At 43.5% G+C, this 27,440-nt stretch overlaps 1 protein-coding gene across 1 annotated transcript; it reads right to left on the minus strand.

Annotated features, from left to right (window-relative positions):
• On the minus strand, positions 1–27,440 carry LOC144763939 (fucolectin-4-like). Its single transcript, XM_078649984.1, has 3 exons — positions 27,367–27,440; positions 4,787–5,087; positions 1–428 (listed from the first exon to the last, which is right to left on the minus strand). Exons 1-3 carry the CDS (start codon positions 27,431–27,433, stop codon positions 281–283), a joined length of 516 nt encoding a protein of 171 aa, XP_078506110.1. The 5' UTR covers positions 27,434–27,440; the 3' UTR covers positions 1–280.

Consider the following 27,440-nt stretch of genomic DNA (forward strand, 5'->3'; position numbering starts at 1 on the left):
ATAGTTACATCTTTATTATTTAGTCTCAGACCAATATATTTTTTTTTACACAATGCACTTATGTAAATAGGCTGAACACATTAATTGAAGAATAACATGTTAGACAAAGGTTTAATTAGATAAGAGCACCTTAACATCTACTTCTGGATCTAACATTGAATAGCTGATTGACAATGACAATAAATCACTGGAAACCCCAGATGCAAAATATAGTTTGACATTAACAAGCCGAACATTCAGAACTCAATATCATAAGTTGAGTTCCTCGGCCAGCGTGGTCTTATGCTAAGACTCCAAACACTTGAACTTCACAGAGTGTGAGCGGTGCTGTTTTCCCAGGAATTAGCACGTTCACGTATCGGCCAGCCATTCCGTTGCACTCGAATGTCGTAGTTTCACCCGCACCAATACTGCTAATGGTGGCACATCTGGGAATAAATAAGAAAAAACAAAGTTGAACACATGCTGAAAAATTCAAATTCTATAGATGTCCCCATTATTCTTTAATAAGAGGCCATCAGGATGAAAAGTCATTGGTTTAACATACACAGTAACTCTAGATTCACAGGCTCGACTGGACTTCTAACAGAGTTTTATTTAACATATGTAGGTCTTCGAGCTCCACAATTGACTAAGCTCCCTAAGGACATTCGCCTGATAGGAACACTGCCAGGGACGACTAAGGAAGCAAAAATGTTGCCTCTGTCTAAGACTAGGCAACTGTAGAACTGAAGCTGAAGAAAATGAAGGCAAAAGGTGAGGCTCCCTCCCCTGCTAGCAAGGACCAACTCAAATTCTCCAGAAGACTGTACCACATTTTGCTCGAAAAAAGTGCAGCATTAACAAATCTTTTGACAAAAATGAGAAGTATATCTGGGATATAAGCATCATAACGGGTGTGAGTAATAATGGACTGGCTGAGGTATCCTTACATGGGAGAGAAGAAATTGTGATGTTTGCATCCAGAGTATTTTATGGGTGGAGTCTACGCATTACACCATAGAGAAAGAAACTTTGGCTCTGGAGTGCCCAGTACTTAAGACGTTTACGTGTGGTCAACTTTTACTTTGCATACTGATCACAAACCTCTCATTGTTTTGTTTGCAGTTAGGGTGTAGGAAGGATTATGCCACACTTTGATAAGTAGCAATTTCATTTGCATAAGTTCCAGTAATGTACGTTCCTGAAGGGAAAAACTTTGCTGCAGGTTTTCTCTCCTGGTTGCCTATACTACATAAGATGGAACGAGAAGAAGATTGCAGCAATATTGAAATACCTTGCATGATGAGTTATGTTGGGACACTTCTGGATGGTGCGTTATGTGAGGAAGAATAACAAGGTCTGTAGAAGAGGACACTGTTCTGGGGCATGAAATGAAACACATCATCAAGGGTTGATCTGCCACTAAAAAATTGCTTGATGATGTAGCGCCTTTTGGACGTGAAACTAAAGAGTCAAAATGGAATGGTGAGTTAGTGTGATGCTTGGGAATATCTCTAGTTCCTGAGGGTATTTGAAAAAAGTTTAAAAACTGGCCCAAGAAGATCAGTTAGGTATTCGTGAAGATGTTTGTTGGCCTGGAGTGGACCAGGCATTTGGGGGCACATGCATGAAGCATTTTTGTATTCGCAAACGGGCCGATTCGAAGAATCGGACTGTTTGTGAATACAAAAAAGGCTTTTCAAATGCATCAAACCCAAATTGCAATTTGGTAATCATTTACTGAATCGCATATTGGGTTTTGCAATTCGGTATTTGGAAGGGGCGTGTTCAGGGCGTCCCTTCCATACACCAAATCCTAACAGTAAGCATGAATGTTTTGTGACCGTGAATGCGGTTGCAGAACTTTTGCATATTACCACCTACTTCAAGTAGGTTGTAACTCATTTGCAAATGGAAAGGGGTCCCTGAGGGACCCCCTTCCCCTTTGTGAATGGTTGTTAAAGCCCACTGTCTGCTCTTACAAAAGTAAAAGAAAACTTTTCATTGTACTTTTTGTAAAGCATCTTGTTTTCCTTTAAGGAAAAAGGGCTGCTTTACCAAAAAAAAAAAGATTGTTTTATTTAAAAACAATCACGGACATGGTGGTCTGCTGACATCTGCATGCCACCATCCCTGTGATTCTCGCAATTCCTAGGGGGTCGCAAAGTGCGATCTACCTCATTAACCTCTTTGAGGCTCATGATGAGCTCATCTCGACATGAGGCACAGTGGAGCTGTGCTCATGACGAGCTCAGCTCGTCATAACGTCCGTGGAACGCCCACGCGGGGCTAATTCCCCTCCTGTGCGGGGCGTTCCATTAATTGGGTGGAGTCATGACAAGCTCAGCTCGTCATGAGCACAGCTCCACTGTGCCTCATGACGAGCTGAGCTCGTCATGAGTACCGTGACGCCGCGCGCCTCCCCCCTCCCCCCGCGCCGCAGGGGAATTAGCCCCTCGGCGAAGGGGTTAATATTAATGAGGCAGAGCGATTTGCGACTCCCTAGGAATCGCAATCTGAAACTCTTTAAGGATAATGCATTTTAGAACATTGGAATGTTGGGAGCTCCGTTGAAAACAATGGAGTGCTCTGGGCTTATAATGGCTGGTATAAACCCGGAGCTCCAACATTCCAATCTTTCTTTGTTCACAGCTCTGGCTGTGAACAAAGGATTCAGGGAGCCTGAGGGGATTTCAATCCCCTCGCGCTCCCTGAAGGCTTTGTTTTATTTGTTAGAACATTCTTCCCTCTAGTGGGAGAATGTTCTAATAGCCTTACAGCCCTTCGTAGCGGGGCTATACCGGCTTTTAAAGTCCCTCTGCTTTGTTAAAGTCCCTCACCTTCGGCTCGGACCTTTAACGCTGCAGCGGGCCTTTAATAGCCGGTATAGCCCGCTACGGCAGGCTATAAGGCTGTAGTAAATTGTGATTACCTAATTGTGATTCCCAGGAATTCGCAATTAGGTATTTGCAATTTACAATGTTGATGCATGTGCCCCCTGGTTTTTTGTAAGAATCTGCATTGTGTGTGCTGAGTGACAAAATGCATGTCACACCCCATTGCCGTTCATTCCGGTGGCGGCACCTGTGTCGCCATGGAACATGGTGGCCCTGGATATTTCAGGTTCTTTTGGAGCTTTGGGTGAATATCCATATTTTTCATATTAATGGTAGTTTGCAAGTTAAGATTGCTGGGGGTGATATTTTTTTAAACTGTAATCACCAAAGATGTGTTAGGATTTATTCAGGCTCTTTTCAACTGGGAAGAGTACCCAGATGAATTGGTTATGGATAATCGGGCCCAACTGGTATCGAGGGAGATGGAACAATAGCTGATATCTGAGAGAATTAAACAAGATGCATTTACATGTTTTAGAGTACTATGCACTGTGGGATTTTATTTTTGTATATTTTAATTGTGTACAGTTGTATCTTTTATGTGATTTATGGGGTTATATCATGAAGTAAACATGATTGAATAAAAAGAAAGAGGGTTCCTATGCTCTACATAGTTGGGGCTGAGTCACCAAAAAGGCACCTATTTTATCCTAAAAGGCGAGGTAGGACATCCTGGCCCTTACTGGAATCACTGAATGTCGGTAGACCAAATCGAAAGTTTAAATGTAGGCCATGCTTCTGTTCCACATCCACCAATCTCTTCACCTAGGGAGGTGCAGTATCACTGTCCCTGACAGATGCATTCAAGGGACATGTATTCCATCGAGACACACAGATAATGCCACGTTCAAAGATGCCCTCCTATGAGACACTACTTCTGAGATTCTCTTTGCACTAAGAGTGTGCCCTTTTCAGTTTGTGGAAATGGGGTATTTGAAGACATGGGATACCTCAAGGATTAACCCACAGTATGGCCAGTGTGCCTGCATCACCACAGCACACACTAAAGCAAAGGAGGAGGAAGAGAAACTGGACTTTACCTGCATCGTTGAAAATGTGATGGAACCTACTCCATGGGTATCACTGTTTGTGGTTTGAGAGCAGCTACCAACAGCCAGCGTCAGTTAGGATTTACATGGACACGAGGATTTTCAACAAAACCATTAAGCAGCAATACCACCTCTTGTCCACTATCAGTATTTGACACACACCAATATCATACTTGTTCATTTGCTTCAGTACTGCACCCCCTGCCTTGCTAACACACCTGAATCATGGTAAATGGACCAAGTTGCTGAGTGAGATGTCCTCTAATTAGCTGACTATCACCTTAGTTGCTGCAATCAGCTATTCAGAGACTCTGTCTTTTGGCGTGGGAAGGAACAGATATTCCTTAGAGAGATCTAGCCCCCACTGGTGCCAGCCTTGGGCAACACTGATCAGGGAAAATGCCTAAGACTTTGGCCAAGCTCTTCCTTCCCTTCCTCCCCATCACCAGTGGCATGAGTTTTAATCATGGGATGGGAGACCTAAGCATGAAAGTACTTTCAAATAGCCCAGGGCTTGCAATGCATCTGCACCCCACTATGTGGCCTAGCTAGTAAGGCATGTCAGATGGCGGTGCTGTAGCATAGATTCATTGTCTCTTCTGTTATCTTTGGTGGGGATAGTATGTCCTGAACTTATGCACAAGGTTATGCCACCTTTAAGTGGATGTCCACATGCAGTCATATGCTGCACACTTGCTGCAAAGTGCTGCACTAGGGGACTAATGTAAGTTGGTTCCCACAGTTGGTTACTCCAAAGCATCACACCAATCTGCTCAGGTCTGTGATGGTTCAGTGATTCATGGCCTCCAGGAAGCCTACACAGGTGCTGTGTCTGTTTCGAATATAGCTTCAATTTACCTTGAGTTGTAATTTCCGTTATTTGACAGGGAGTTTCCAATGCGAATTTCTGCTCCATCCAGCCTTTCTTTGAATTCATTTCTATTGGTGATTGAAATGCTAGAAATGTAGTACTGGTGTAACAAATCGACCCTCCACCAGGGACCATATTCATCATCTGTATGGGAGCAGGAGCCATGGTAGTAATTGGTGTCCTGATTTCCGTCAATTGCGTTGATCGCCAGTCCAAGGTAACCGACAACTTGCGCCGCTCCTGCAAGGACACTTGACTGGGTGGCCCGGCCTCTCAAAGCCACATTTTCTGCATGAAGAGAAAGCATTGAGTGAAGACATAGCCAGCTGTGGTAGTTACACATTTTGAAAATAAAATGTCAAAATATATTTATTAAAACTAGTGTAAACACAGAGTAAATATTGTCATCCTTTTTACAAGACACACATATTTTGAGAACTCCCCCCCCCCCCTATTCCAAGGTGGGCAGTAAAATCACCTAATTAAAACTGCCTGTGGCAGTACCTTCGCGGCATGATTGCAACGATTTTAAGGGGCATTTGATATTCTTACTATAACCACGGTGTGCTAGGCTGGCTGCAAGCTGTACCGTGACTGGACTAAAGCTGTTCACAGATCCACATGAAGTCTGCCTGTGGTGTTTAGGGTCCGGGTGAACAAACGGTAGGTGGTTTGTGCTCCAATCAGCAGACCCACTCCAGGTCCCTGTCACCCTTAAGGACACAGTCAACCAGGAAGTCAAAGACGAAGTTCAGAGGCAATTTGCACCTCAAGTGCAAGAAGTCGCAAAATATGTCTTGAGGACTGGTATCAAGTTGACCAACTGGGTGATCTGTTCAATGGGCGTCAGTGTTGCGATAAGATGTTGTGCCTGGATATGTGCCACAGGATTTTCCAGAGAAGTGCAGGTTTGCCTTATGGTTATGACATTTGGGGCCAGATGTAGGTAATTTCTATTTACAGATTCCTAAATACCTAATTTTACCAATTCGGTATTTAAGAATGGGTAAATAGAATGTAGGTAAAAAATCGGTAAATGTTACCAATTCAGTAATATTCGTTATTACCGATTCTGTATTTACCGAATCGGTAATAAGGAATACCTTCCCATTCATTCCTATGGGCCTGAAGGCCCATAGGAATGAATCGGAAGCCATTCACTATTACCGATTCGGTAAATACCGAATCGGTAATAGGGGGAGCATATTTAAGGGTGGCAGAGTGTCACATTGACACCCTGTTGCACCCCTAAATGGTGCATGTGTGCACATGTGGCGCACATGCTGCCACACGGCACTTTTAAAAAAGCACAAAATTGCTTTTTTAAAGGTATTCAGTATTTACCACCAACTGTAGTTGGTGGTAAATAACAAATCCTTAAACCAAAAATGCACTCACTTGAGTGCTCCCTACATAGGATTTAAGAATTCGGTAATTTACCGATTCCTTAAATTAGGGAATCGGTATTTTACCGATTCCTTAAAATAACGAATCGGTAAATTACCGAATCCTTAAATCCAGACTCCTACATCGCAAAGGGCTAAATACCGGTCGGTAACGGGAAATTTACCCGATTTCCAGCCGTTGCCGACCGGTATTAGCCCACCTACATATGGCCCTTGATGATTTATGCTCTTTGGTGAGAAGACAAATTCTGTGTTGGACCATTTTAAAGGCAGCCATGCTATGACATGCTCCATAGGCATTCTCTCTCCACACAGCAGTACAACACCCTTGCCGTGGCAGTTTGTATGCATGGCTGTGCCCCACCATTCATGTAAGGAGAGAAGATGTTGGTGAAAATAAACAAGCAATACAAGGGTTGCTTGAGATCGTGTTTCTTTCTTCAGTGGGGTTCAACTACACATTTGCCAGAGGAGGCTCGCGATTGTTCTTGAGGCACAAGTCATGCAGCTATGTGAGGTGTGGGGCAAGGCCTGCATGGTATTGTCTGCCTTTGGGCACCGATTGGTGTGGCCCAGAAGGACACAAGTCCTTATAAGATAGTGGGGACTAATTACCATGGCCAGAGCTCTAGTGTGCAACTTGGAGAGACATCATAGCAAGTGACGTCACAGGAACTGATGTGACAATAATATAATATCTCTGACTTTAAAGGGAACATATTATTTTCCCGTCTATTCTCTCCCGACCACCTCCTGTAAAGGATTACATAGTGTACGCACATAAAAAAAAATGTGAATAAATTATTGTAGTATGTGTATTGCAATTTTATTATGAACATACAGAACTGCGAACTTACAAATCAGGTGGGACATATTGCAAGCAGCAAACTTGATGGACAGACTCATTGCGATGGAATCATGTGTCCAAGGCGCTATAAAATAATCTCAAGCTTAACCTTGACATTCTTATACTCACTGAAACATGCTCTGGGAAAGGGCTAGCTTACACACAGGTCCACACTGTCTCTGTAATAATAATACACTCTGTGTCCGCCTTCCTGCAAATACTACAAATTACAAACGTATGTATTCTCTTCACACTTTCCACCACCCACTCTGAGATAACACTTTCATCGAACAAATCATGGAAATTATCTCCTCTAACATTAATGAACATAACAACCACATTTTTCTTGGATGTTTCATCATTCATTGGAGCAACTCCATCGACCCTCTCGTAACCAGTTTTAAATCCTTCCTCCAGGACCTAAGTCTTATACAAGCCTCCCTATGCCCAACCCATATCAAAGGGGCCACCTTAGATCTAATCATCAAAAGAGAGAACACCATACAAATCGACTCAACCCTATCTGGTGAATGGACTGACCAGTATTGTATCAACTTCTTCATTTCTGAAAGGGCAACCATCACTAAGGGCCAACCAGTAAAAGCCAAACATTGCGTCCAAGACACCCACAACATTAACCCATTAACATTGTCTACCTTTAGTAACAACTCCCTCCTCCCACCTTCCTCCATGCATGGTGTTCATGACCTCACTCAACAATACATCAATTCCATGTCAAATATCATGGACACCCTGGCCCCCAAACAACTTAAGAGAATCCTGTTTAAAAGATCTACAACCTGTGACAAAGATTTGAGTTTTATATGATCTTGTGATAACTGTGTGTATATTTGAGATATTTAGGAATACTGTCATCCATAACCATTTGTAGAAGACATTTATTTGGAGATGGATCTGTGATGAATTGTTATTTATGATAGCATGTGATTTTAAAATGTGGATTTTTAATGTAACCTTGGTTACATTTTTATATATCAATGTGCAATAAATGTGAAATGTTTACATAATACAGAGGTTGGTGTCTAGAAAGTGGGAATCTACATTAATTGATAAAAGAATAAATGTCTTCCTTTTTTAAAAAAATGAAGAGATATAGTTATGAATGGTGTGAATTGATGTGTGTGTAACAAAAGGGATGCTTTATTTGTTTAGATTAACTTTGAGACCCTGTTTCTTTTGGAATAGAAGAGCACCTCTCCCAATTTCTATGGAACCATCACTAAGGTCCAACCAGTATAAGCCAAACATTGCATCCGAGACACCAATAACATTAATCCACTCACTTTGTGTACCTTTAGTAACAACTTCCTACTCCCACCTTCCTCGATGCATGGCGCTCATGACCTCATTCAACCCTACATCAATTTCATGTCAAATATCATGGACACCCTGGCCCCCAACAGCTAAAGAGAATCCTGTTTAAAAGCTCTAACACCTAGTTCAAAGTGACCTAAACGAGATACGCCAATACCTCATACTTGCGGAAACAGCATGGAGACACACCCCCTCACTGTCTAATCTTAAACATCTACGAGAAAGATGGCAGGCCTAAAAACGAACATGTCAGGAACTCCAAAGCAGCATTTTTCCAAACTCAACTCAACACAGCAATTAATCAACCTGAAAAACTGTTAGAAATTGTTAAAAACCAAATGATCTGCAAAAGCGATCCCTCAGGCTTAGAAAACCTAACATTACGGAACTGCGAAACCTAGACGAGTCTAGCCGGTGGCAGTGGCTGACTCTATCTGCTTTGCGCTGTATGACAAGAGCTGCACTGCGAGCGCTGAATGTAGAGCGTTTTTAACTTTAGCGATTGGATGCTAATTTTAATATTCACAGTGAATTCTTGTGTGTAATTTTATAATTTGACTGCACCTCACCTGTGGGCTGATTTGAAAGCTCTGTGATCACGCACTCATTATACTCCCGCCCCGGTCCGCCGCGTCCATTCTGGGCGTTTGATGCGGAGGGTGAGGAGGAGCCCAGCCCTTCCGGGCTCAGGGCTGCAAGGTCAGCGCTCTAGTTGCGCTGTATGTGTTTTTAGGATAAAAGGTCAGTAGAAACGCAGCCGCGGGGTGGAGACGAGTCTAGCCGGTGGCAGTGGCTGACTCTATCTGCTTTGCGCTGTATGACAAGAGCTGCACTGCGAGCGCTGAATGTAGAGCGGTTTTAACTTTAGCGATTGGATGCTAATTTTAATATTCACAGTGAATTCTTGTGTGTAATTTTATAATTTGACTGCACCTCACCTGTGGGCTGATATGAAAGCTCTGTGATCACGCACTCATTATACTCCCGCCCCGGTCCGCCGCGTCCATTCTGGGCGTTTGATGCGGAGGGTGAGGAGGAGCCCAGCACTTCCGGGCTCAGGGCTGCAAGGTCAGCGCTCTAGTTGCCCCTGCCTTTCCGTAAATGTGTGTGGGTCAGCGACCGCGCAGCGGACGCGTGCAGCGGGCGTGCCGGAAGCGAGCCGAAGTCGAGCCAAAGTCAAGCCCGTCTGCGCCCGTCCGAGGCCGACCGGAGCATGGGGCCACGACCCCTGGCTGGTCTGGGTCCTCCCACATACAATATGGAAGACAGGTATTGCTAGATCTACATCCGTCGATTAATGCACCCTGCTGGCACACGATGGAGGCGGCATCTCTTCGAAGCTGCCCCATATGCCCTTTTAAAATTGCTAGAGAACCGACTAAAGACCTAGATAAAGGAAGGGTACAAGGAGGACTGATAAATTGTAGATCACTTAGCAAACATAGTAATCAGATCCGTGACCTACTTGAAGACGAAGCACTGGACATACTCTTCTTAACAGAAACTTGGCTAGGAGAACACTCCGACCCCGAAATTATAGAAGCCATGCCACCTGGCTATTCTCTCTCCAGACTGGATAGGAAGGAGGGGAGGGGCGGAGGGATTGCAATTGCGATCAAAACTCCGCTGGAATGTTCTCTATCACCCCTGCAGATTGACCACTGTGAAGCGGGTCTATTCACAATTATACTTGGGCCTCAACACTCTGTATCGGGTATTCTTGTCTATAGACCCCCAGGCAGGCACTATGACTTCACTACTAGCCTTGTGGAAGCGGCTGCCCACTTAGCTATAAGGGAAAGCAGAATTATGGTACTAGGAGACTTGAATGTCCATTTTGACGACCAACTAGATAAAGAGGCAAAGGACATCAGGCAAGAGCTACAGTCCCTACATTTTGACTTACAAAATAGTTCCCCCACCCATAAACATGGTCACCTGTTGGACCCTGTATTCGGCAACTGGAGTGGAGTGAAAGTTCTAGCAGCCTCACCGGTACCATGGTCAGACCACTTTTTAATTCCTTTTCACATTTTGATATCAGAGCCTGAGATTAAAAAGGACAATAATAACCGTTACCAATGTCGTAAATGGAAAAATTTCTCACAAGAAACCTTTAATAAAATACTTGAGCTAGGGGGACAGCCAGGGGGCACGGACTGCGAAAGCGCATACAGTAGGTTAGAGGAACGCATCTTAACTGCCCTAGACACTACTGCCCCAATACGAACTATCAAGAGAGTTAATAGCAGAAAGAAAACTGCCCCATGGTTCACACCCGAGTTACAGGCCGCGTAATCCATCTGTAAAAAATTAGAACGGCAATGGCGCTTAGACTTCTGCCCTATAATCAAAACCCATTACAAAAAAGCACAAAAGGAATATAACATCAAAATACGTACTACCAAGGCCATGCATTATAAATCCCGCATTGGGGAAGCAGAAAATTCCTCTAAAGAGCTCTTCAAAATTTTCAAGGAGATGTCAGTAATAGCCAATGATAATACTTCCCAAAACGACTCAGTGGAAACATGTAATAAAATAGCCAACTACTTTTCTGGTAAGATACGAGACATCTATGCTACTTTCTCTGGAAACATGACATCTGGACATGATTTGGTAGAAAGGGAAGGAGCAAGCTCTGTGGAGGTATGCTTACAATGCTTCACGGTCCCCCCTCCAGAGATCCTTAATAGCATATGTAAAAGTATCAAATCAGGCTCCCCTCGGGACCCAGCTCCTCCTAGGGTACTAGGAGAGAGCCTGACTGTACTGGAGCCGTTTTTCAGGCATGTGCTCCAGGTCTCCTTTGCTTCTGCCAAACTCCCGGAAGTATGGAAGAAAGCAATTGTTCTTCCGATCAAAAAGAAGCCGAATGTGAGCCACGATACCCTTGAAAACCTAAGACCTATCTCCTTGTTACCCTACTTAGCGAAGGTGGCAGAGAAAGTGGCTAACACTCAGTTAGTGTCCCATCTGGAAACGAACAATCTCCTTCACGCTTCTCAGTCTGGCTTTCGGCCTGGCTACTCTACGGAGACTGCCCTCCTGAGAGCCACTGAAACCTTGCGACAAGGAGCAGATGCTGGACATACCATGGCACTTATCATGCTGGACCTCAGTGCGGCGTTTGACACTGTAGCACATTCCATCTTGCTACAGTGCCTAAACAAAGCCGGGGTCACTGAGTCGGCGCTGGGCTGGCTGAAAGCGGTTCTTACAAATCGTAGCTTTCAGGTACAGCGGGGATCTTTCTGCTCAGACAGCATAACCTTAGAACAGGGGGTGCCTCAGGGCTCTGCCCTGAGCCCCACCTTGTTCAATCTTTACATGGCGCCCTTAGCAGATGTGGTGCAATCGTACGGTGTAGAATTAGTCTCTTACGCCGACGACACCCAACTGCTGATCTCTCTATCCCAAGCTCCAACCATTGCAGCTGCCAACTTCAAGGCCTGCATGCAGGACCTAGCAGGTTGGATGAACCACCACTGCTTGAAGCTCAATGGCTCCAAGACGGAGGTACTGGTGATAGGAGGAAATGATTCATGCTGGACGGGGGACTGGTGGCCAAACTGTCTTGGACCACTGCCTACTCCCTGTAAAGAAGCTAAGAACCTGGGTATTTGGGTCGATCCCAAATTATCATATGATGGCCATATTGACAGGTTAGTGAGAAAATGCTTTGGGGTATTAAAAACTCTTAATCGCACCCTGGACCTACTTCCCTTAGAGGCTAGACGAACCATGATCCAAGCTTTGGTGACCTCCCGTATAGATTATGGCAATGTGTTATTCCTGGGAACCACTGAAAAAAACTTGAGGCGTCTGCAGGTACTTCAAAACACTGCAGCCCGCTTGGCCCTGAGATTACCCAAAAGAGCAGCATCTAAACCCACTCTTGCTGCTCTACATTGGCTCCCTATAAAAAAAAGGATCCTATTCAAAGCACTCTTAATGTGCCATAGGATTATATGGCACAAAGCTCCTCAGTATCTTAAGGACCTAGCTCACACTTATGAGCCAAGTAGAGCACTTCGCTCTAAAGGGACAGGCCTGCTCAAAATCCCCCGTGTTCAAAAAGCTAAACTGGGAGGCCGCTCTTTCAGAGTGCTAGCTGCCAACAAATGGAACTTACTCCCTGTGAACCTTAGGTTAGCAGAAACAGAAACTAATTTCAGAAAACTGTTAAAAACGTATCTTTACACCTTATAGACTCTGTCTTTTTGTCTCGGCACTGTCTCTATCTCCACAGCGCGGGGACACGCCGAGATGGCGTCACCATGCGCTTTATAAACCCCTTTATTATTATTATTATTATTATTATTTCCCTCCTTTTTGTGGAGAAAACTATGCTTACCACCACCAAGATCCAGAACTATGTGAAACTCCCTCCTGGTGAGCTTCCCCCCACATCCCACCCCATTCGATCACAATCAATACCCAAGAAACAATCCCCTCATCCTTAAAAATAATGCAGCTTGGTACAGTTTCAAATTCTTCAATGAAAGTGAGGTTCTAAAACTATTGACCTCTTGGAATACTCCAATCACTTCAATGATCCCCTTCCATCCAAACTCCTCAATGAGGTCATCCACCTCCTACTACTTTTATGGACCATGATAATCAATGCTCCATGACCGAATGCCCCAAAAGTGGCCAGGTTACCCCAATTCTAAAAAGGCCAACTCCGACCAGTCTGACCCCAACAACTATGCCCCATCTCCAACATTCCAAGTTTAGCTAAACTTAGAAAAATGAGTGCACTCACAGCTCCGCAATCACATCGATCAATTCCAACTTCTCGACCAATGCCCATCTGGCTTCTGACCGGGCCATAGCACAAAAACAGGCATGATCTATATTGTTGATGGTGCCCTACACGCTCTCGACCATAATGAATCCTGCCTATTTATCCTACTTGATGGCGGCGTTTGACATGGTCAATCGAAATACCAGATTGAACCGAATGGAGCACAGGATGGGACTCGTCGACACTGTGCTAAAATGGTTCCCCTTCCTTCGTAACAGATCTCAGTGCATCCTAATCAATCACGCCCTCTCTGATCAATTGCCAGTGTCACTGGGCATACCTAAAGGTTCTACTCTCTCCGCAACTTTGTTTAACTTACACATGGAGCCCTTAACTGACATTTTTAAACTCACCTGCATTTCCTACCACATATATGCTGATGACACTTTACTTTACATAAAAATCGCTTCCCCAAATGAATATCCTTAACAACACCCTGACTAAAATGCAACATTGGATAACTTACAACCACCTCAAAAGACAGAATTCTTATTGATCTCTGCACTTGCAACTGCCCCTTAGAGCAAGGACTGACTTCCATAATCTTACTGCCTTGAGCTGTACTCTAGTGGGGTCTTCTCTCTTTCCTTTACTCGTATGCACAGCCCAGTGCTGGAGAGATAGGTTTTGTGAGGACTCATGAGTTTTCTTCGAAAAACTAACAGTCTGTGATCCAAGTGTGAAATGGATGCACTGAGGACCTTTGGCTTCAGTGAAGAGCAATTAAATAAAATACTTAGCTCAAACAGAAATGGTAATACTATAACTGCCATCCCTAATGGGGGAGAAAAATGGAATCAACTTGTGAACCTAAAAAAGAAAATAATTTGTACAGAACTTCATGCAGAATTCATGACGCAATATTGAGGGCCGGAACAATACCAATAGGACTTGAAATACGGAACGAGCCCGGTCTCTTCGTTAATAATCCCCAATTTTTAGAAACTTGGACATTCATCTCCAACTGTTGTAGTAGAGATTGGATGCTCCTAATAATAGAAACGGCCCAAAGCACCATTTTAATAGAGAAAAGAGAAATAGAGGAGTTAGAAAAAATCCTCACGGACACAAATGTCTTAGAAGATGCGAAGAAAATGATAGAAGAGATAAACCAGGATATGAATGGGTATTGCGAATATTTAACTAATAGAAAGACCCAAAAGCTAAGGAAGGACATACACAAGTTCAGTCAAGAGGTAATATATCCATTCCTAAATAAAGATTACTATGTTGAAAAGCCGGAGCAGACCTGGGAAAGGGGACCTAGGGTTAGATTCCAATCTAGAAGACCCAAACACATGAATTGCTCAGGAACATCAGAAAGCAGAGGGGAAGATGATATGCCACTAAGGGAGGAGGGCGAGTACACCCATCCCAACAGGGAACAGAATGGTTTTTTAGGACAGCGCCCGAACAGACCCCAAAGGGGATTCTCGAACAGGGGCAGGGGTGCCTATACACGGAAACCTGTTGTGAGAGAACAGGACCAAGAGTACCAGAAGAACCAGGCTCCTCAAGAGTACAAGAGAACCAGGAACACGGTATACTGGCGCTAGAAATAACTCCCATAATAAATCTTTCCAGCAGAATCTTAACAGAGGCAGAAAAACAAGTGTTAGGGATGGGATTTAATTTTGTCCCCACGGCAGGCATTAATAAATTCCAACTAGAAAAAGACCCGTGGGCGTTCTTCAGGAAAGTTCGACTATGTCGCTTATTTGAGAACCGACAAGAAAGAGAACCCCCCACTGACTCAGGTTTAAGGGCAAAACCTACTTTTACTCCGAGCCTGGGGATGGCGGACAAAAATATTGAAATCTTTGAATCTATAGTCAAAATGGAAATAGGTAGTTTGTTAAACAAAAAACAATACCAGGATCACAACGTCACTAAGACACAGAGAGAAGCCATAGAGTCACTGTCAAGAGATACCCAAATAATTATAAAACCAGCAGACAAGGGAGGGGGGGTTGTGGTCTTCAATACGGAGGACTACAACCAAAGAGTGATGTCCCTTTTGTCGAATGAGCTACATTACACTAGAGTATCCCAAAATAGAGTAGAGGCTTTGAAAAAGGAAGTGGAAACACTCCTACAAACAGCCAAAACAAATGGTGAAATTAGTGAGGAGAAGTTCAGATTTCTATATACCAAGAGCCCAAAGACACCCGCACTCTATGGACTACCTAAAGTCCATAAGAGCTTAGAAAATCCTCCACTCAGACCAATAGTTGCGTCTATTGACTCACTATTGGAACCTCTGAGTAAATACGCTGACAGATTTCTGAAACCTCTAGTCCAAAAACAGAAGTCCTACATAAGAGATACATCGGACATGATAGCCAAAATAGAAGGAATGAGTTTTGATGGTGAGAGAGAAATTATGGTGACTCTAGATGTAGAGTCGCTCTACACCAACATACCCCAAAAGGATACTATCGAAGTGATTAGGACCCTCCTGGAAAAAACAGAGATCATAGGGGGCAATAAGGAATTTATACTACAGTGTGTATCTATGGTACTCCTAAATAATATTTTTTTAATCAAAAGGGACTTATATATCCAACGAAAGGGGACCAGCATGGGCGCAACCTGCGCGCCGAGCCTAGCCTGTATCTATGTGAGTGTGTTTGAAGAGAAACACATCTACAATGAAATCAGCCCATACTATGAAAACATCCGGAATTGGGCCAGGTTCATAGATGATATTTTTTTCATCTGGTCGGGCACCGAAGAGTGCCTGCAGGATTTTTTGAGTTGGATAAATTTAGGAGATGAAAACCTAAAATTCACAGCGTCCTATGGCAGTAGCAAAGTAAACTTTTTAGATATTTGTATAGGATATGGGTTCGAGTCTTGGTAACGACGTCAAAAAAAACCTCCTGTGATTCTGGGCAAATCACTTAATCTCCCCGTGCCTAAAATGAATGCGTGTCGTCATGCAACTTAACTGGTGCTATGTAAAGCGCTCTGATACCCGATTCAGTTTGGGTCTAGTTCGCGCTATATAAAACTCTGTAAAAAAAATTAAAAAAAATAAAAATTGAAAAAAATTCAAAAAAACAAAAAAAAACACTTGAAGGTGGAACTTTTTAAAAAGGAGTCAGATCCCAACACGGTACTACATTATAAAAGTTACCACCCGAAAAGCCAAAAGGATAGCATACCTTTTGGCGAATTCCTTCGGTTGAGAAGGAATTGTACAACGATTAGTGATTTCTATAAACATGCAGAGGAAATGAAACAAAAATTTAGAGAAAGGGGTTACCCTAAGAAATTGATAAATCATTCTTTAAAACGGTCCCGATACTACGACAGGGAAAGCCTGCTGGAGAAAAAAGAGAAAAAGAAAGAAATAGAAAAGATAGTCATGGTAAGCCAATTCTCATGTATTGCGAATCAGGTGAAGAATATAATTAATCATAGCTGGAAAATCCTCAATGAGGGAACCGAGATTCGCCTGCCTAGACCAATGTATGCATACAGAAAGAACAAAAACCTATGTTCGAGTCTAGTACACACATATAGAGACGATGTAGTGAAAACCCAGAGAACTATAGCAGGTGAAAAGGCGGTAGGTAATCATAAATGTGGGACATGCAGTATATGCGAACTATGCTCAGTGACCAAGGAAGTGGTACTAAACTCAGCCAGTCACAACATAAACACGCTAAATAACTGCAGGAGCAAAAATGTTGTGTATCTGATCCTGTGCCCATGTGGGAAGGGATACATAGGGGAGACAAGTAGAGAGCTTAGACTGAGAGTAGGGGAACATAAATCTGCAATCAAAACGAACAAAGAAAACGCCCCACTAGTAAATCATTGGAAGGAGCAGGGCCACAGTGAGAGAGTCATACGGTGGGTGGTATTGGAAAAAATAAAGGAACAGATCAGAATGGGCGATAGCAAAAAGAGAAGGAAACAACAAGAACAGTGGTATATGATTAAGTTTAATACCATTAAATGTGGACTGAACTCACGAGAGGACTGGGAAACCATAATATAATAGCAGGATGTATTAAATAATACCAACCGAGCGGGAGTACCTGTTGGACGATAAAAACAAGAGGGACACTCTGTGTGCTGTAAATGGGCCCACAGTTACTAGAGTTCTATAGAAACCTCTAATGTCCTAAGCCAGAGTAATGTCATGTTGGAACAAAAAAACACAAAATAGGGAAGGTGTAGAAAGGAGGATTTAATTTGAGCAAAAAATACCCAGCACAACATCGAAGCATTCTCGAGTCTCATAATAGAGCATCATAGAATAGAGAACACATATATACATATATTATATACTTTCCCCAGTCCCAGAAAAATAAGGGGGCTAAAAAACATGAACATCGGACAATATTTAAAAAAATTATGTTCACAATACAAATATAGCAGCAAAATAGAGCAGAATTACATAAAACAATACACATGCCCGTATTAGGAACCGGGAGCCCACTTAAAGATGGCGGCTCATAGGAAAAGAGACTTTAAACGCATGCGCACAGAATTAACCATAGGGTCATATATTATAATTGCTCGTCAAACACAGAGTCGACGAGCAAAAACAAGAAAAATTAAAATGAAAATCAGCAGTGACTATGTACACATAGAAGACTCTATAACACGACAAACATAAGAGAGAGAGCAGGTAAGATCGTACATAGCGATAAACATGCCCGTTTCTGGGGCAGTAACTCCATTCAAAGATGGCGACACATAGTGAGATGGAAAAACCAAGATGTATGCATGTGCCCAAAAATCAAACAGCTGTAGCGAGTTTTGAGTAATAAACTGCACTTTATAAGGGAGACAGAGAAAGCGGTAACTCGTAAGAGAAAACGAGGCAGAAGCACGGACCCACGATCTACCAGGTTAGTGTTTGGACTGATAGCGAGGTACGTTAGGGTTTACCATAGAATGAGACCTTGTTAACACTATAGAGAGATTAAGGTAAAAGAACGATGAATGGGAGATCTAAGCCAAGCATGGGAACCTTTTCCTAAAGTTTATCTTTCTCGAGTTGAGACAACATAGAATGGGAGAAGGGGTATGGTTATAATAAAGCTGATGGGGATCAAATGAGGGAATCCTTACCTACAAAATAGAAAGGGGCCATGGGTTAGATACGGCCATAAAATAGAAGGGCAATAACGTGGTAAGGGCGGTATATGTACCATTTAAGCAACGAATAAGAAGGTCCAGCAAGAGCAAAGTAAGATAACAAGGAAAGTCCTGTCAAATATGGCTGTAAAAGGGAGTAAGATAATAAGCTGTGTGGATATACACATATAACATTCCAATGTATTACATCGCTCTTTTACAGAACATATCCAGTTCAAGGATAGTGGGGATTAGAACAGTGGAGAAAGTCTCAAAACCACTTTATCCCTCGTTGAGAAGTAAAACCTATTGGAAAAAGGTAAGAATAAATGATACATAGGAAATAACTTCACATGAATTTAAGATAATAAGGGCAATACAGTAATAAGGGGACGTCTATGCCCCCTACAGTAAACCCCAGGACCCGACCTACAGAAGCCTGGAACATAGAAGAAAATAGAAACGACATAGGACCAATGCTTCACCCACAGAGTCCAAAGGTAAATTTCAATAGAAAAAACATAATTATGCTAGTGTGAAATATGAAGGGAATATCTAAAATCCTATATTTACACATCTAGGTTTAATTTATCACGGTAAAACATAGGAAGAGAACGACAAAAATCTCCAATCGGGTTTTCTATGACAAAGGCAAGTATAAAAAAGAACCAATAGCCGAGTGATTGTGGGTAGAACTGAATAATAAGGAATACATCTAAATCACTGAATTTATATACCCAGATTGACCCTGTACCTGAAGCATATCAGCGGAGAGGTTACAAGATTAATCCCAGAGAGTCTTTCTCCCCGTTTTTTCTCTAAAAGGAAGGCAAGGAATCATTAGAGGTGAGAATGCGCAGATTAACTGTGAGAGTCTATATCTGAAAACCACCACTAAAATGTAATGGAGGCAGTAGCAAGATGTTTTAGGGTTTGTCCAATATGAACTCATGTAAACAAGCTATGGAATAGATGAGATGAACATTCTGTAAGGGCAGATTTGTCCAACAAAGAGAAGATGTTTAAAATGTTAAAACGTCTGCTTGAAGTTCATAAAACTGTGATAACCAAGAGGGGTAACAACAAATGGCATGTAGTATATAATGAAACGAAAAGTCTTTTCAATATGTTACCCCTATTGATACCTATCTTTCTACATATACAGAAGGATACCCCAAATGTTGGAAACGGTGACCCCAAGATTTGTCCTGTCCTGAAGAAGGTGTTACGATATCCAAGTTCTTTGACACCATAACGCGTCGACGCACTGTTTTGAAAATAGAATCCAAGTTGAGCCCAGGGAATAACAGATATCCATAAATTATTGGTACTGTGGTCCCTAAAATTGAATATAGAAAGGCTTTCTGGATCAAACAAATGCGTAGCAAGAATATCAGGAGCTACTGATAGAAAGGGGTTGTGATAAACTGATGTACTGTGATTTTGTAATGATCTGGTTTTCTCTAAGTTTTTAAATTATGATTAAATGATGTATTGTTATTTTGCTATAAATATGTTTTTATTTCTGATTTTTAAAGTTAATCTGCATATACCTGATGAGATATTGTGAATATATTGTATTATAAAACTATGTACTGTTATTTTGAAAATGTTTTAAGTATGTATGCCTTCAGGAAGCTTTTCTGAATTATAACTTACATGTAGAGGATAACGTTTACTTCCGTGTTTTCATAATTAAATAAAGAAGATTGTAAACGTTACATTTTAGTGTGGGAATTCAATATTTACATTTAAAATCAGGTTTCTTTGGATGTATGTGATATAAGACATGAGAGAGTGAGCAAAAAGGTAGTATTTCCAGGGATTCCCCTTTGACTTGTTTCTCTACACATCATTGACTCTGTGAAATCCCTAAGTATCATCTTGGACAATGCCCTCTGCATGAAAAAGCACATCAGTCCACCACCAGATGAGCCAACCTTCAACTACATGCACTAATGAAACTAAAACCAATCTCCCCCTTGGCAAACCTCAAAACAGCAGTCCAAGCTTTTGTCTTATCAAAATTAGACTCTGGTAGCGCTTCCTTTGTGGGTTTCCTAAAAATCGCACATGCTCTGTTAAAACCCTCTCTGAATGGGGCAGCTAAGTATATCACCAGATCACAGAAAAGGGATCACATCACCCTGGACCTTCAAGCTCTCAAATGGCTGCGTAATGAGGCTAGTATCCATCTCAAAATTGCGAGTATGACCCATAAAGCACTGTCTCTGCTTCTTTGAGAAGCTGCGTGCTGTCCCCCCTTCCAACGACAGGTACCCGATACACAACGGGTCGCGTAGGCCCCGTCCCTGAACTCAGTCAGTGTTACGATTGGGTCGAGACGTTGTCATTCCTTTGAGTCCCTACGGGTTGATGTGAATTGTTATTGTTGACGTGCTTTGAGAGTTGAGTTAAACTGCTAGATAAAGATAATATTTTTGTATACATACGTGAGTTGTGTCCTTTTGTGGTGTCATTGCTACCTTATTGCACGTGGTCATAAACGCTTCACACACTGCCTCTGAGATAGGCCTAACTGCTTGTGCTACGTTACCACAGGGTTGAGCAGGGGTTATCGAAAGGGGTGACCCACTTGCCCTGACTTAGGAGGAACAGTCCCTATTTGGACAGTGGCGCCAGCCAGTGCCAACTAGAAACCCCCATTTCTAACAATTGGCAATTCTATGTAGTGCCCACTGCAACTTCAATTGCCTCTTGGTGCTAAAATAGGCAGAGGGGACAAGCAAACAATGATTTCGTCTTTGTGATACTGACATTTTAAGGTTGGCTGGACAGCGTTTATTACATGTGCTGCACTGGGTCATTTCTAATAGTACCTGCATGCCTCCATTTGACATGGTATATCACCTTGCAAACGCCACAATTCAATTTCAGAAACTATTTCACATTTTTAAATCCACAACACACTATCTCATGCTACATAATTCCAAAACAGTTCATATCATTTAATTACTAGCCACATAATTACACAGCACACCATGCAACATATTTCCACTGCTCAACTCCACACCAATCACCACTCACCCTCTCAATCTTACTCTCAATCTTAATTTCTATCTATTTTATACAGCTCTCAACCCTATTTATTCACCATGCCACATAATTCCAGTAGGCAAACACACACCTCACCACACAATTTTAGCCCACACAGTTCCACAACTAACAATTCCAATTCAAACCACATAATTCCAGTACAAACCCACATCCACTCCACCACAAACAAAACATAAGTAAAAAACTCAATATCATTTACAATGCCAATAGTTCTAACTTAAACAAATGCGAGACTGATGACATTGCAGATGCTTTTTGTGATTTGGTGTAAATTCTTTAAGTAGTTTTCGAGATATTAAAGGAAACAAAATGTGTGTATCTGAGCTGAGGCTAAGTACATATCTCATGGTGAGATCTGATTAGCTGTCAGCAATTCAACCAGGAAGTGAGGAGATGGTAGGGCAAATCACTTAATCTCCTGTACAAAATATATGAATGTGTCCTTGTGTAACGCAACTGGTGCTCATGCAAAGCGCTCTGATTCCTTCAGGTCAACTTCGCGCTATATAAAACTCTGAACAAAAAAGTGCTGGCAGCTATCTTGGGACCAATTTACATGAGAGTACCCCATTGAAATGCATTGAAGTGAATGGATTGTTTTGAGGGTTACAAAAAGGAGATTGTATAAAGGGTGATAAAATATGTTAGTTACAATATAAATCATTTGTTGTTGGTTCCATACTAATTGTAGGAATTGTGGTGTGTTCTAAGGTGATTTTACCCTGTGAAAAAGTCTTCTGCTGGGATTTAATGAATTATGTGTGAGAGAAACCTGTTTTCCCATTATTTCCTATAAAGGTTAGGGAAAATGCTCGGGAAGCAAAAATTAGAGAATATTTTCAGCAAATTAACACATAGCCAAACAAGAATGAAGTCTGACATTCCCAGTAAAACATGCACCTGTCAGTTGATTCCTGTGTGTTCTACTGCAGCCTCTCTGAATGTTCTAAAGAGTAACTAGAGCGCTAACAGTCTTACTTATGCCAAAAGTATGGCACACCTTAAGCCAACATGATTGAATCAAACTGGTAAAAGTTAAAACATTTAGGGGCCCATTAGGATGGCGGACAGATTGCACCCGCACCTATATTCCCCCCGCCATATTAGGATGGCGGGGGGGGACCGCGGCGGACGGGAAGACCGTCCGCCGCTGACCGGGGCGGAAAAGGTTTAATATGGTGGCGGTGTCTAATAGACACCGCCAGCCATATTATGATGGGCTGCTGTGGATGCCTCTCCGCGGCGGCGATGCCGCCACGGAAAGGCATGCGGTCTTCACTCTGGGGGCCCCCAGAGTGAAGGAGAGGTGCCTGCCGCTTTGACTATGCAAATGCATTAATGCATTTTTAGCATTGTGATGGGCGGTGCTGAGAGCACCATCCGCCACAATGCTATAAATGCAGGATGTGCCCGCCACTGTGGCGGACACATCCTAATACCCCCCACGGGACCCCTGCCCTTATGGCGGGCGGTCCCAATCCCCGTGAGGATGGCGGGCGGGCAAAGTCCGCCCGCCATCCTAATGACCCCCTTAATTTGGAAAGAAACAAAATGAAGGTGTTCATTTTGTCATAGAAAATATGGTTAGTACTGTAGAAAGAAAAATTAGGACACGTTTTGAGTGAGTTCCTAAATAACTTGCTCTCCTATTTTATTAAAACATTCTGTTATGCAGACTGAAACATGCACTTTCAACACTAGCAGTAGACTGCCAGTTATCTCCTTGGTGATCAGCAGCTTTACTACTATATTCTAATGAGCAACTAGAGTGCTAACATTCTCTCTTGATGCCAAAAATGTGGCACATCTGAACGCCATCTTGATGGAATCACAGTGGAAAACTGAAAATTTTTATATTGGGGATTTCGAGGGATCTCGAGCTGACGCTGATGCTAAAACCTGGTTGCCCAGTTGCAAAGTCTGCAGCTCTTGCCATAACACCACATCCTCTCCCCTATGTGTACCTTATAACCAAGTGATCAAATGGATAAAGAAACATGATAGCAAATAATTGAAAAGTGCTCTGTCGCTATCTGAGTGCTCAGAAAATATGTCCTCATTTTAGTTTTTTAGAGCACTAATCATAACTTCTATGGGAATAAGACCCTCTAATTTTCATAATTTCTAAAGGAAATGCTTTAGGTATTACAGATTTGATTACATCACGATGACGTCAGGTGTGCCACACCTTTGTAATAAATATTAAATGTTAGCAATCTAGTTGTTCATCAGAATACTGTGGGGAGGCAGAGGTCAGCAGCACGGACTCAGATAATTAAGGGCAGAGAAGAGGGTGAAGAGGCAACAAGATGTCCATGCTGGTCAGGTGGAAGGTGCAGTGGCAGGACAGCGGGCTTTATTTTATCTGTCTCCCGCCTAAAATCACCTCTTTTTCATTGTAAGTCATTAGGGAAAACCAAATCCCCAGTTTTTTTCCTCCAAAATCTCCTTCTTATTGAGTTCAAGATGTTGGCCATTATGGTACATTGGATCATGGAGGGAAGGAGGAATGGGGTAGGGACACAGACTGGGATAACAAAGGGTAGGAGGGAGAAAGACAGGGGCACCAAACTGACCTTACAGGGCAGGAGTCAGGAGTTGCAGCAGCACAATACTTCACATAGGGCAAGAGGAACGACAGTGCAGCACAATGGACAATGGAAAGCAATAGGGAGGGAGGGGAGGGGACTGGCCATGCACATGGACAGCAGAGAACAGAGGAGAAGGAGGCAAGTGCAACAAGCTGACCATGCCGGACAGACAGGAGGGACAGTTGCAGTATAACAGACAATGAAGAGCAGGAGCATGACAATGGACCAGACAAGACAGGAGGGCGTTGATAGGGACCTGCGCATGAAAAACAGAGGGCTGGGTTCAGGAGTAGCAATCTAACCATGGAGGGCAGTCGAGATGGGCACTGAAAGCACAACACATCGTGGAGGGCCACAGTGAGAGAATAATGCCATACACGCAGACAACGGAAGGAAGGTGGGATGGGGTTAGGGGCAGCAAGCTGACCACACAGGGCATGTGGGAGGGGCTGTGGCAGCACAGAAGACCATGCATGGCAAGTGGGAGGGTTAGTGGCAGCACAATCCACTGTGAGCAAGAGGAGGGGCAGAGGCGTGCACAAAGGACCATGGAGGACAGAAGTGAGGGGTAGTCGTTGGACACAGATAAGAGAGTGCAGGGGATTGGGCTTCACAACAGACCACACAGAATAAACAGGAGGAGCTGTTGCAGCACTGTGAAGCATGGAGGGCAGAAGGGAGTGGCAGCAAAATGGACAATGGAGGACAGGAGGGAGAGGATAGAGGCATGGAATTCAGACAGGCAGTGTGGAGGTGGCAGAGACAGGTGTGAGCCATCTGACCATGCTAGGCAGGTGGGATGGGCAGTCACAGCTCAACAGAACACTCAGAGAAGATAGGAGGGGCAGTGGCAGGTCAACGGAACATGGTGGGCAAAAAGGAATGAGCAGGGACAAGCACACAGACATCCGAGGGCAGGGAGAAGGAGGGTCGGGGTAGCAAGCTAAGCATGGAGGCTAAGCAGGAGGGCAATGATGGGGCATAGATTTGGGCAACAGAGGGCAGGAGGAGTGGGCAGAGACATCAAGCTAAATGGAGGGCAGTTGCAGCATATCGACCAGTGCAGGGCAGGACGGAGGGGGCTGGTGCATGGTCAACAGAGGGTAGGGCAGAGGTGGATTGGGCAGTAAGCTAACTGTTCAGGGTAGGCTAGATGGGCAGTGGCGGCAAACAACATACACACAGGGCTGTAAGGAGAGGGAAGGGGCATGGACTTGGACAATGGATGGCAAGAAGGAGGGGAGGCAGGAGCAGCAGGCTTGAGGTGGGGACCGCACAAAGCTGTGCATTGCAATGGGCATCTTATTTAATGTTTAAAACAACTATTAATTCACTAGAAGAACCAAAGGTTACAAGGACATTTAGTTAGGAAAAAGAATTAGAAAAATACAAGAAAAACTTAGAAATTCACACAAAAAAACAAAGGTTTTTAGGGACATTATAGTTAGGTTCAGATTTTAAACACACAAAAACCTTATACATTCTCCTGTTCTAGTTAGAGTTATTTCTAGTAACTATAACTTCTGCTCTAAGGTAACTATATCTTGTGCCTGCCTGGTGTGGGTAGGGAGACCTGTGTTTGCTCTCACTTGGCAGGAGCAATTTCAAAGCTCCCGCCAAGCCAAAGCAAACACTGAGGGGCATATTTACATGTGCATTGCGCCACTGAGCATCACTTTTTGCAATGCCCAGGTGGTGGTGTGCCCTGCTCCATATTTCAAAGGCTGCCCTAGCCACTTTGCATGGCTTAATGCCACCTTGTAAATATGGCTCTCCCCAATGCAGTTTTCGGCATTAAGGGGAGTGCAATGGGTGTTGCAATGGCTGTTCCATCGCAACACCCATGGATTTTTGACACTGCTCCAGATTTACAAAGATCTTTAAATCTGAGGCAATGCCAAACTCCTACGCCTCTTCAGGGAACGGATAAGAGCGGCGCAACAAGGAGAAATACTGTTATTTCTCCTTGTTTCAAATGTTTGCTCTTTCAGTGTGTGTGCTCGGCAAAAGGTCATTTATGATAGTTTTTGTGCAGGGAGGTGTCCCTTCCTGCTCCAAACAACGCAGGCACCATTGCACTGTAGTGCAAGGGTGCGTGTGCTGAAGCTAGATTGCTTTTTTGCGCCAGTGCAGAGGTGAGTACAAGTGTGCAGTATTGTTGTAAATACGGCGCAGTCCTTCACTACGATAATGATGTATCGCAGCGCAACAAAATTGTTTGCGGCAACGTGCTGTGACATTTTCTTGTAAATATGCCCCTAAGTCCACTTTCTGAAGGAGTGAGCATGAAAAATGCTCCCACCTGGTGGAAGCGGACTTTTCATGTGTTCCCCTGCCTGCTGTGAAGTGAGCAGGAGAACAGATGAAAAAAATGATCCCACCGGCAGCATTTGTTGCTGCTTCCTGCAGGCAGGAGCAATGCCGGCTCCTTCTGGAGGCAGTTAGCTCACTGGGGCCATGGGGGCATTGGAGCTTCCCCCTCTGCCTTCAACAATGATGATATTTGTACCCTGGGTGGGCTCCAAGGCACCCACCCGTTCCCAACGGTGCCCCAGTGGACATAGTCCCAGGCCGAAATTGGCCTTGGGAGGGAGCCATGTGGCCCCCCTCCCCAAATATTAAGTGGATAGGGCATGGGGAATGGGGCTCCCAGGGCCAATATCCAGGGAGGACGGCTGCATGTTTCCTTAACCTTTCAGAATAAGGCCCAAGTAGATGGGGTCCTTGGAGACAAAATCAGAACAAGGAAGTGGGCCATAAGGGCCCACTCCACCATAATTCATTAGATAGGCCCCTGGGAATGGGGTCTCTGGGACCAATATTGGCCCAGGAGAGGGACTGCGTGCCCTCTCCCCCTTCTTAATGTGGGCGGACCCCAGGAGATGGGGTCCCCGGGGTCAGATATCAGCATTTACATGGCGGTTTGCTTCATGCGGGAGGAGCAGAAGCCGCTATTTGATTTGATTTGCAATTTGTAAAGCGCAATAATCACCCTAAGGCATCAAGGCGCTGGAGACCGGCCGTCCAGAAGAAGATTGAAGAGGAAATTACCTATCTGGAAATTACGCTATCAGGATAACAGAGCAGATGCCACTATCTGGAATTAGACCTTTTTTCACCCTCTAAGATTCAACCAATTTTACTGCCTGTGAATTGTTTGGGTCTGTTCTGGGACAGTAAGTGAGGATGCATCTTCAGGTCATAGCCTCTTTGGGTGAATACCCTCTCCACAGAAAGTCCCCAATTGGCTCAAATTGAGAAAGGCTGGAGGTTAAGAAAGTCTGACTCAGCTGCTTTGTCAACTAGTAAAGTAGAAATTTAATTTCAGATTCAATTGGGGAAAGGAAAAAACATCTATATCTTTAAAACACATGTATGAACTACTGAATGATTTTCATATTACCTTTGCAGTCAGAGACACTGACAACCAGCATCATGCAGGCGAAGATGGCCTGGAGTAAGGATGTCATCCTGTCA

Source organism: Lissotriton helveticus, chromosome 6 (assembly GCF_964261635.1).
Source record: "Lissotriton helveticus chromosome 6, aLisHel1.1, whole genome shotgun sequence".
Taxonomy (NCBI): Eukaryota; Metazoa; Chordata; class Amphibia; order Caudata; family Salamandridae; genus Lissotriton; species Lissotriton helveticus.